This window comes from Mus pahari, chromosome 14, assembly GCF_900095145.1.
Source record: "Mus pahari chromosome 14, PAHARI_EIJ_v1.1, whole genome shotgun sequence".
Taxonomy (NCBI): domain Eukaryota; kingdom Metazoa; phylum Chordata; class Mammalia; order Rodentia; family Muridae; genus Mus; species Mus pahari.
This window is the reverse complement of record NC_034603.1, coordinates 84,438,846-84,451,133: the sequence shown is the minus strand read 5'-3', so window position 1 is coordinate 84,451,133 and position 12,288 is coordinate 84,438,846. Positions and strand designations below refer to the sequence as shown.

Here is a 12,288-nt window from a genome sequence, read left to right as displayed (position 1 = left end):
AGATGGCTCAGCGGTTAAAAGCACTGACTGCTTGTCCAGAGGTCCTGAGTTCAATTCCCAGCAACCACATGGTGGCTCACAACCATCTGTAATGGGATCTGATGCCCTCTTCTGGTGTGTCCGAAGACAGTTAAATACACATGTACATATATACATAAAATAAATAGCTCTCAAATAACCCTAGCTCCAGAATCCAAAGCCTTTGGTCTCTGAGGACACTTGCACAAACATGTCCATACCTCCCCCCAACACACAGACACACACATACAGATCACACATACACACAGACACACACACATCCATAAGTAAATAAAATTTTGCTAGGTATGGTGGCGGCACACGCCTTTAATCCCAGCACTCGGGAGGTAAAGGAGGGCGGATCTCTGTGAGTTTGAGGCCAGTCTGCTCCACAGAGTGAGTTCCAGTTCAGCCAGGTCTGCATAGTTAAACTGTCTCAAAAAACAATAAAATAAAAACGTAAAAATTAAAAACGTGGGTGAGGTGTGCACCCACTCCGAGACTAGCAGTGTCTGGAGGCAGGAGGATAGGAGCAGAACTATCTTCTACTACATAATGAGCTCGGCGGCCTCTAATGCTGGGGTTAGAACTGTGAGCCTGGCAGGCATGAGGCACTGGGTTCAAATCCCATCACTGCCAAGAACCTGCTGACCCTTTGATGCTGGACACAAATGCATGTGGCATTCTAAGCAGAAACAACAGAAAGTTACCCCCGCTCCCTCTGCGTGCGAGATGCCTCTAAAACAGGCTTTTCCCTTTTATTTTTCTCTTGGCCATGTTAAGGATCCAACCCAAGGCTTCAAATGCTAATCCAGTGCTCCACCACTGAGCCAACAGCCCTGTCCACCACACACAGACTTTTTGACAATATCTGCACGCACAAAATTTCAAACATCGTCAGTACGTCCAGCCGTCATGGTATACCCCCCCCCCCAGAACAGCGTGGGGGGGGGAGGCAGCTTCCTTTTTAGGTTTCTTGGGATCCTTAGGATATACAATCTAGCAGTGAGCAAAAAAGACCTTTTTGGAATACATGGTAGAAAGGTGAACGGGAGAAGACAGGAGCCCGGGAGCAAGTCATTATCTGTGCAGGTCTACCAGCCGGTGGGAGCCGGGCACACTGACAGGACCCCTGGACCAGGAGACCTGAGAATTCTAGCCTTTCCTCTAGTCAGCATGCAAGGTACAGCTTCCGTAAACAAGGGTGGGGCTCAGTTTTCATGTATGCGCGTAACACAGACTCCTGGGTGCCGGCTCCCACCCCACTCTTTGTCCGAATGGAGATCACACCCACTCTGAACACAAGAAAAATGGGCCAGAGGGGTAAGTCACCAGGCCCAGGGCAGAGCAGAAACAGGGTCCCAGGCCCCCAAAAGTGAGCAGAGCCTACCCAAGGGCCTGGCACTGCCTCTGCTACCATAGGGAACAGTTGTGAGCTATCAGAAGGGAGATGGAAGCCCGGGCCACTCTAGCATCCAGGCAAAGCCAGGAAGTGCGGGATGGTTTTCTACCAGGAGGCAGTGAGTAGAATTCAGCATGGGCAAGGTATGGGTCATGGCCATTGGCCCCTTTCTGTCTCTGGGAGACAGAGAGAGAGCAGGGATCCCACACAAGTACTTCCCTAGAGATCTGTTGGTCTTGGGGGAAAGTGAGGTAGTCAGAGGCAGGGGTGGGGTCAAAGGGCACCAGATCCTTCTGGCACCCCCTAACTACTCCCAAGCCTGCTGGTTATTAGTTTAGGGGGTTTCGTTTGGTTTTTAGGATTTTTAATTTTTTAAATTTTCATGTATGTGTCACATTTGACTGGAGGCCAGAGACACTGGGTTCCTCTAAGTGCTGGCAGTACAGATGGTTGTAACCTGTCACCTGACACCTGATGTGGGTGCTGGAAACCGAACGCAAGTCCTCTGCCAGAACAGACCGTGCTCTTAGCTGCTAAGCCATCACTCTAGCCCAGAGAGGGAGAGAAAGGGGGGGGGGAGGAGAAGGGGAGGGGGGAGAGTGTGAAGTCCAGAAGAGGGCATCAGATCTCCTGGAGACCTGGCTATCTTGGAACTCGCTCTGTAGACCAGGCCGGTCTCGAACTCACAGAGATTCACCTGCCTCTGCCTCCTGAGTGCTGGGATTAAAGGCGTGGCCATACGCCTAGTGTAACAGACACTCTTAACCACTGAGCTATCTCCCCAAACCTCCTGTCTCCACTGGTTTTATTTCTGAGATGGGCTCACATGTGCCTCGGGCTGGACAGAACTCCAGATCTTGCTTCCACTGTCCAGGCACTCTCAGGCTCATCTTTATTCTCTCCTGTGCCCAGTGTTTGCAGAGAACTGGAAGGAAGCCAGGTTTCAGATCCCAATGCCCCTGGTCTGTTGACCACGGAGGGTAATGGATTCCCTGTAATGGGGGAGGGGCCTACCCTGTCCGTTGCAAGGCCTAGAGGAAGCAGTGTGTGTGGAGCCCTGGATATGCCTTCCTTTGCAGGCTCTGGGGACAGGGCCAGCATGTGCCATGTGGCACTCTCCCTAGCCACCAGAGAAATCCAGAGGCTGGTCAGAAGCTGCCCACATCCCGGGTGTCAGCTGGGAACATCAGTGAGATGCTTCCGGGATGAATGTGCCCTCTGTCCAGCCACACAGAGAACACATGGCTATCTGCCCTAGGCCACCCTCCACAGCCATGCCACCATTCAGACTCTGGATGCCAGCAGCTGTCCAGGGCTTAGAGGCTGAAGATACAGGCATGCTTCCTCCTTGGGCAACTGCTCCATGGAGGTGGGGGTGAGAGGGTCACACAGTGCCTGTGCTGGGCCAGGCTCAATCCAGAGCACCGCTGGGTGGTCAGAAGCTCAGCCACAGAATTGGAGGGGTGGAACAGGACCCGCCCCCCAGGCAGGCGTGCCCAGCTGTCTTTCTCTCTATTTAAGGTATTCCACAGCTGCTGGATCATGATCCGTGGAGAGGCCTGGCTTCCCCTCATCACTGAGCCCTTGGTTCTGCAGACAGCTGGGCGGCAGACAGCTGGGTAGACAGCCAGGGAGGGACTGTGCGCGGACCCCAGAGCCAGGGTCTGTCTGCCTCCATCTTGAAGGAGATCTCACTGCTCTGCCCACCCTGCCTACCGCCCTCCAGGGTTCTACCCTAGGTGGGAAGAATCTCAGAGAGCTCAGACCCATCCTTAGGAGGGAAAGACATCCAGTCCCAGAACAGGGTGGCCACTGTGGCAAGGAGCAGAGAGGGCCATGCGGGCGCGGTGGCCTGGTAGGAATGTCCTTCCTGCAGACGTGGCCAGATCCCTCCAGAAGAAACACAAGAGGCTCCTCAGGCTCCCATGAGCCTCTTGAAGCACAAACGGGCTTTCACCGCTAAGTCTTAACCCACCCTGAGGAAAGCCACAGCCCATGGACAATCGGGGGGGGGGGTCCCCACAGTCTGTAGGTGCCCTGCAAAGACAAAGGCTGCCTATGGAGCCTTCTGCAGAGGCTGAGTTATCTCCCTGCCAGTTCTCATGGCGATCACCCACTTTCCAACTGGACACCTCAACTTGTGGGATATGTCAAGTCCTCCCCAGGCTGGACCAGGTACATTCTTCCTCATTCGGAGCCCAGACCTTCCGATCCAGGAGTTCCCCTCTTCTATGACACCACTGGGTGGTCTCAGGGAACCTACATTTGCTCTGATTAACCCACTCCATGCCACAACGGACTTGTCACCCCACCATCTGCATGGGGCCTCTCCCCTATCCGTCCCTAGGTCCGATGTAGACACAACACCCAGGGGCACACGAGAGGTGGTCAGCCACCCTGTCCCAGGCAAGCAACCAGGGACCTCCCTGCATCGAGGGACCGCTTCAGAAACTGGGCAGGCTGAGGAGTGGGGGTGCTCCCTCAGAACAGTGGGCTCACGGGTGCATCCTGGACACACCCAGGAACTCAGCAGGCCTCATGAGCACCAGAGAAGACAAGGTACCACGGGGGAGGGGGGAGTGGCGAGCAAGCGCTGCACCCTCCTTATAAGGCAGTCTGGGGAGCCACCAAGTGTGGCTGGGTGCCAGAAGGGAGGCTGGAGGCTGAGCCAGCAGCCTGCCCTTCTATCCCAGCATCACCAGGGCTCCATGACAACGGGAACCCAACATACATAGCAGAGCTTCGATCTCAGAGGCCAGGGAGCCTCATCTGCCTTTCCCCATGAGCTATCTAGGTCCCCTTACTCCTCCCTGGCCCTCCCCAGTGCACTCTGAGGACGGCTCATCCCCTCTGCTCTGCCCCCAGCACTGAAGGGACAAGCAAGGATGTGGGGCAGAGAACGAGGACCTCTGGGAAGAAGCTACAAGAAGCATTAGCTTGGTCCCTTGGGGGGAGGCTTTGGGGTCCCTGCATGTGCCTGCAGCGGCCACCAAAATACCTCCAGGTCACCGCCTCTCAGGTGCCACCATTGATTTTTATGGTCCGAGTCACTGACTGGTTAGGGTACTCTATAAACATAGACAGCGGCCGGAGCTGTGGCCCCTGCCCAAGGACCCCAGCCTCCAGTCGGTTGCTGACAGAATTCTGCAGAGTGTATGGCAGAATGTTGAGGGTGATGAGAGCTTACAGTTAAAAATTTAGGGTTTTTTTCCTAACGTTCACATTTTCTGCATTTTGAAGAATAGAAAATTACTTATTGTCCTCCGGAAATCTGTTTCTGCACTGGAAAAAGGAGAGTGGCGGTGGCGAAATGTTCACATGCAAATAATTCACAACCTAGGAGACAGCAAAGGTGGGCCAGAGTTACAGGAAGGGAGGGCGTGTCCACCTAAGGGGAAGGATGGGTAGGGATTTGAGGGGAGTGCAAGAGTTCAACAAAGCAAAAGCAGGGGTCAGGAGGTCGGAGTTGAGGACTTGCAAGGAAGGTGTGGAAATCCAGAGAAGAGATGAGGGGAGAGCCAGGGAGCAGGAGGGACCCTGCTATAGGGTGTCCACTCAGGGGCAGCTCAGCACGGCACCAGAGACCCCATGGGTGGGGGGCCAGAGGAGGAGGGAATGGGCTGTCGGGGTTGTGGGTTGGGAAAGATGAGACAGGCCCCCAGGGACACATGTAAGTTTTCCAATCGGCTCCGTGGGGGAGGCCCCACTTGCCTTGTCTCTCCCTGCCCTGCCCTGCCCTGCCCTGCCCTGCCCCCCACTATCCTGGGGGTAGACTACCATGAAGGGTCTTCCTTGTGTTCAGCCACTGGCAAACACAGCCATGTAAGCACAAGGACCTGGGTCATTCCCAGCACCCACAAGTGTCATAAGCCACCTACCACATTAGCACTAGAGAGGTAGAGGCAGAAAGACGCAGGGAGATTGCTGGCCAGCCAGTCGAACAGGCCAGCCCAGATCCCAGCGAGAGACCCCGTCCCCACACAGTGCAGGCTGGAGAGACGGCACAGAAGTAGAGAGCCAGCACTTCTTCAGTGCCAGCGCCCACATGGCGGTTCACAACCATCCACAACGCCAAATCCAGGGGCTCGGACGCCCTCTTCTGACCTCCGCAGGCAGCAGGCACGCACACGGTACACACGCATACATGAAGGTAAATCAATCATATGCAAGAAATAAAACAAATATATCTAAAATTGGAGAAAAAAAGTAGCAAACTGGGGACTGTAGAAAGGGCTCAGCAGTTAGAACACTGAATATTTCTCTAGACAGCCCATGTCCAATTCCCAGCAGCCACATGGCAGCTTACAACTGTCTGTAACTGCAGCTCCAGGGGTCCACGGCACCAGGCTTGCCCATGGTGCACATGTAGATGTATATGGACAAAATACACACACATACATAAAAAAAAAATCTTCAAAGAAAAAGAAAGCAAGATGGATGCCTCCTGAGGAATGACACCAAAGTTGACCTCTGACCTCCAGACAGACCACACACGCACACATATACCACACACACCACACACATACACATACCACAGACACACACATCACAGACACAGACACACACACCACAGATACACACCACACTACACATACACACACACACTACACATACATACTCACACACATATCACAGATATACACACACATACATATATACATACATACATGCATACATACATACACAGACACACACATGAACACACATACATATACACAAACACACAACACACATATACACACAAGATACACACATATACATGTGCACATGTATACATACACATACACACGTGTACACACACACACACACACACACACACACAGGACCTTTCTTTACCCTGGCCTACTGAATTCCTGCCCTCCCTAACAGGTTTCCACAGAGCTTTTTCACTCTCACCCACTGTCCTCCCACAAGCTAGCAAGGAAAGAGGCTATGAACTGGTCCCCATGGCCCAACCGCGTGTGCGGCGTCTGAGCTGCACCCTCACTGGAAGACACACAGCATCCTTCAGCAGACATTCCCACCAGGCCCCAGAACCACGACCACCTTCAGTGCATCAAACACCAGCTGTGATCAACAGCTGGGCGGCGGGTGCAGCCGCCTATCTCTCCAACCACATCCTGCCTGACTCAGCAGTGTGAACATCTCCTCTCAGGAGGGAGGTGGAGCTGGTGCCTTTCGAGGTCCCAGATCAATCAGGCTCTGTGGTGGGAACACAGGGCACTGGGCCCTCTGCTCAACAGTGCGCAGAGCCTTTGTTCCTTCCAGCTGAGGTCTGGATGCTCAGTCTGGGCAATCCTCAACAGGGTCAAGTTTAGGACTCGAAGAGAAGCACACATACAGGCCCGGAAGGACCCGTCAAAGGTTCAGGAATCCCTGAGTACTTACTGTGCTCCGATGCCTGACGTTCTAAAAGGGCTGAGCCCCAGACTTGTCCCAAGTCCACCAACCACCAGAGAATCAAAGAACGGGGTGTGGTTGGGGGGCTTAAAAAGCTACGTGCATCCCCATGATGCAAGCATTGTTTACCAGAGCCAAATGCTGGGAGCCAGCCAGATGTACATCAGTGAACGAATTGATTCTCCCTGAACCAGGGACAGCTCAGTGGTGCAGCACTTGCCTGCAAGCTTACATTACAAGCATTACAGGGGGAGAAAGTGTTCCGCTGTGCATATAACACGATTCAGTTTGTTCAAGGAACCGGGTTCTGACACAGGGTCCAGTATGGTTGGATACCGAGGCCGCTGTGAAAGCCTCGAGAAGCAAGCCAAGAACGGAATAGCGCAGCCTCACCCAGGAAGAAGCACGGGGCTGTGAGACCCGAGGAGGGAGGCGTAGGGAGTTGCTTCATGAGAACAGAGCTTCTGTTTGAGGTGTAGGAAGATCTGGAAATTCCTGGAGGTGGTACGTGTGGCACAACCTGGATGTGCCTAGCAGCTCTGAGCTGCATCCATTAACAGCACCGCAGCAGCAAATGCATCTTGTGTGTATTTCGCTACAATTAATGATAGTAATTAAAGGAGTAGAAGCAGATCGTCACCCTCTACTTCTGGACTGTGAACACGCCTCTGCCATCCGGCTTTCCCCACCATGATGATTCTGTCCCCTGGAGCCGAGAGCCAACACAAACCCTTCCCTTCCTTTAAGCAGGTCCTCGGGCGGTTTTGCTTCTGCAGTGATAAGTTAGTCATCTAGGGAGGAAGGCCAGCCTAGAGAGATAGCAGGACTCCCGTGCAAACCTCCTCGGAAGGACTCACGCTCCTCCTGTGCCATCCTCAACTCTGGGCTTCCACCCGGCACTCAGGCTGTGGTTCCCAGAAGACCCACCCAGAACCTAGCAATCACCAGAACATGGCTTGTTCCAAGCACCTCGGGTACACACATGGCTTTAGCGCCAACTCCTCTCCAGATGCTCAGGCCTCACGGTCCCAGGATCACATGACAGAGGCCTGGCGGTGGCCACCAAAGGAGCTTGGTCCCCACAGGTGCTTCCCAACTGCAGGCTCTGAGCCTCGGAACACAGCTCTGCACATCCAGGTCTTTCTCCATCTCCATGGACACACACACACACACACACACACACACACACACACACGTTCTTCTAGGAACCTCACAGCAAGGTCCCATCCCAAGGACGCAGCCTGAAGACCCAGTGCTGGTCTACTCACCTTCCTGGTTCCGATATGGGACCTCAGCCACAGGGGGCCTGGGCTCCAGCCTGCTCTGCAGCTGAGTCATCGGGGCCTCGGAGTTCTCCAGGGTCTGGGACGGGAGCGGGCAGTTGGGTGCCTCGGCTGGCTTGGGCACCTGGATCTCTACCCTCTTGGGGGCTGCATCGGTGGCAGGCACGGCAGAGCCCTCGGGAATCTTGGAGGCAGGGGTCTCCACCCTGCGGAGCACTGACTCCTGAGGCTTGACAATGGTGATCTCCGTCCTCCGAGGGACAGGCTCTGGGGTCTTGTGGCCCAGGACTTCGGCCCTCTTAAGGCCGAACCGCGAGGGCCCGGCAGCGGAGGCTGTGCTTTCCACCTGCTTGGAGGAGATGTCGATGGAGATCTCTGTGCGGCGAGACATGGGCTCAGGCGCCTTGCCTCCCGCCAGCTCCACCCTCCGCAGGGAAGGCTTGGGGGAGCGCTGGCTCAGGGAGTCTACAAGGCGGGCAGCGGGCTCTGAGTTCTTCACCCCCAGGTCCTGGAATTTCTGGCTGGAGCTGGCCACCGTGGCCCGGAGCAGAGGGGTCTGGACCCTCCGGGGTGGCGTGGAGTTGGGTGGCTCAATCTCCTCAACTTCAAACGATCTCTTTAAGGCTGGAAGAGAGAGAGAAGAGAGGCTGTGGTGCGCACACTGGCAGAGGGGCCCTGGCATTCTCTATGTTAAAGAAGAGCAAAGGTGCCAGGCCAAGGGAAGTGGAGAATCCCAGCTACTTGAGAGGCTCAGGAAAGATCTCAAGTTCAAGGCCCGCTTGTGCTACAGACCAAGTTCAAAGCCAGCTCAAGTAACTCTGTGAGAAACTTTCCTGGAAAGAGCAAGGGACAGAGAGACCTCAGTGGTGCAGTATTTGCCTACCAGGCACAAAACACTGGGATCAAAACCCAACACAGTCAAAAAAGGAAAGAAGGACAGACAGAGAAAGGTGTGCGGGGCAGGATGTTGCGGGGCTCGCGAGGAAGCCACCCCCCTTTTCTGCCTGCCTGCAGTCTAAGAGAGCCAAGTCCATCCTAGGATCTCCCACTGAGTACCTGACACTTGGGACGTTGGCCTGAGAGGACGGTAGCCTCTCCCCTATTCTGCTGTGGCCACAGTCCAAACCATACACCCACCCCATCTAGAGACTTAGGATTCCCCTGTGGCTTTCCTCTCCTTCTTCCTCTCCTCTCCTGATACACACCCAGACACCATCAGCCAAGAGAGCACAGCCCACCACGACATGGTGACACCCCCGAGATATCTCAACAGCTGTGTTATAAAGAATACTGTCCCTGGGGCTGGAGAGCTGGCTCAGAGGTTAAGAGCCCCTACAGCTCTTACAAAGGACCTGGGTTTGATTCTCAGCACCCACATGGTTGCTTACAACCACCCAGAACTCCAGTTTCTGCGGATCTGATGCCCTCTTCCAACCTCTGTAAGCTCCTGCATGCATACGGTGCACACAGATTCACTAAGGCACCCTCACATACACATACACATACACATACACATGCACATACACATATACACATTTTTAAAAAGGGGTTATTCCCTGCCTGGCCAGCAAGACAGCTTAGTGTGTAAAGCAGTGACTCCCCACCCACCCCCCACCCCCAGTCCTCTGGCCCAACAGCAAGGAACCCTAGCACCCATCTCTGATACGGAGACTGTATGTAACCCTCAACGGTCTGGTCCCTAGGCTCAGCACACGCTCCCTGACGGACCTCGTCAGTCAGTCTTGACCCCGTCAATCTAGTGCTCCGGGCTGTGCAGGGCACTGACCACCCTGCTCCTACCCTGAGGCCCAGCGCTTCCACTCGGCCCTGTGGACCCCTCCCAGGGGAGCAGAAGGGTGGTGGCCAGGATGCTTCCCTCCTCTTGTCTCTGCAGCCACCAGTGAAATGAACACCAGCTGTTTAGGTCAGGCAGGCGGCACAGAGCCGGAAGGGCCCACGTGGCAGGAACATCCACCCGCTCTGTCCCCAGACAATGCAGGGGTTCCCCCAGCCCCAGATCCCAGGTTTCATGGGACCCCCATGATGTCCTCCCTCTTCCCGTCCACAACAGAAAGGACCAAGAGCTGGCCCAACCCCTGGTGACAGCTCCAGGGCCATAGGTCCTGCACACACACACACCCGTGTCCCCCACCCTGCTTCCAGCCTTCTCCAAATGCAAACACCCTCCCCTCACCCCTAAAGGCCAGGTGTGGGTAGTGAGACCCCAGAACGTGCTGTCTAAGCAACCTAGCCTCTTGGTGTTCCAGGCCAGTGAGACCCTCACTCGAAACCAACTGAGGTCAACTTTGAATGTTCATCACACGGGCACATGCGCTCTCTCTCTCTCTCTCTCTCACACACACACACACACACACGCACACGCACACGCGCACACACACACACAGGTTTTGTCAGAGTTTCTTCAATGGGCGACATAACTATGTCTCCTAAGGAATTAATACATGACTCCCAAGCTCCCCCTTGGGAACTGGTGAGTTTCTTGGCCTTATTTACAGAGCACGGGTGAGGAGCTGCCTGCAGGATCAGGGAGTGACCCCAAAGCCGCCACACTAGGAAAATTTCACCCAGAAAAAATGATGGAGCCCCTGTAGCCACATAGGTGGTGCCCCCTTGGGTAAATTTCACCAGCCTATATACACCCTAACCCTTCCAGACACCCCCAAGAGCAACTAGGGCAGAATTGCTTACAAATGGCTGGGAGTGGACAGAATCTCAGGTGATGCACCAAAGGCTCCTCCCACCCCCAGCCTCGCTCTAACTCCCTCCTATAGCCCACAGGCCCACTCCTAACAGACTGCATTGTGTTGATCCAACAGGAGGAGAGAGGAGAAGAGAGGCAGAGGAAGGCCCGGCAACTGGTGCCTGAGGGGACCCCTTTCCTTCTGGGGGATAAAGAAGGGAACAAGGCCCCAGGCCAATCATAAACTACAATCACCCCTACCCCTCACCATTCTTGCCCCTATTCCTAGCCCTGGTCCCACCCCACCCCCCTCCCACATTCTCAGCGATGGCGATGGAGCCTGCGCATTTTGCCAACAGTCCACATTTCTGTGCTAATTTTGAACGCTGGCACAAAACAAAATGAGCTGAACCAACTGCACCCACAGGCCTCAGCCACCCAGGGTCTCAAGGCCCCTAGGTCCTTGGCCATCTATACAGTGTGCGTACACAAAAGGAGAGCCTTCCTTGGCTCAGAACCATCCCCAGATAAGCGCCTGTCCTCCTCAGGAGAAGAATCCGGTCCCAAGCCAGGCTCTCCCCAACCTCCCTGGATCCCACCCCTCCCACACGCTTCTTCGCCACACCACAGGCCACAGGCTTCAGGGGAGGGTGTTCAAAACTAGACATGGCCACTACAGCATGGCTGTGGGCTTCTAACTGTGGGAATGGAGCCTAGAGGATGAGCCTCAGAAGTAGGGAGGCATGGCCTTCTATTCTACCCAGCCCAAGATGCCCCACTTCTTCAAGTGGTTCTGAAAACTGCCCCCCCACACACACATACAAAGACCTGTACAAGTGCTAACCCCTCAGAACCTTGTGGGAAACGGGTCTTATGACGGTAATCAAGGTAGAAATACTTCTGATTTGGGATGGGTACCAAGCAGTGTCCTTGAAAGAGAAATGCATAAGATTATCCAGAGAGCTAGAAGCCAGAGGCCATCTGAGTGTCTCCAGCCACAGCTGGGACAGACAGGAAGTAGCCTCCCTTTGGGGGTGTTTGGATAGGGTGCAGCTTTACTGACACCTTGAACTTAAACCCCAGAACTGAGAGAGAATGGATGTGTCCACCCTGTCACCAATGCTGCAGTATAGCAGCCTGGGACAGACGCAGGAGAGGCAGGAGAGGCAGGACTCGGAGTGGTGCGAGGTCATCACATCTTCTATGGACCCCAGTGGGATGGGACAATGTGCCACACTGCTGCTCAGTCCAGGGCATCTTTCAGAAACCCTGACTCGACTACACATCAGATCCCAGTGACTGGCTAGGTGGACACTGGGTAGCCTGGCACAGGTCCAAGCCAGAGGGGTTCCCAGCTCGCACCCCAAACTATGGTCTATTACATACCGAACATGTAGGTCTTCACATCGCCCGTGGGAGCTAAAACAGTGCCACCACCCTTTACAGAAGGGGGGACCATTCTGCCCCCACCGCTTTTTTTTTTT

General features: G+C 54.7%; 1 protein-coding gene across 3 annotated transcripts in view; it reads right to left on the bottom strand.

The window, feature by feature from the left end:
• Septin9 (septin 9) overlaps positions 1-12,288 on the bottom strand; it is a 164,091-nt gene that overhangs the window by 62,804 nt on the left and 88,999 nt on the right. For all 3 annotated transcript variants that reach the window (XM_021211893.2, XM_029545806.1, XM_021211894.2), the window contains one exon: positions 8,089-8,727. In XM_021211893.2, coding sequence (XP_021067552.1) covers positions 8,089-8,727 — 639 coding nt within the window. The remainder of the gene's footprint in view (positions 1-8,088; positions 8,728-12,288) is intronic.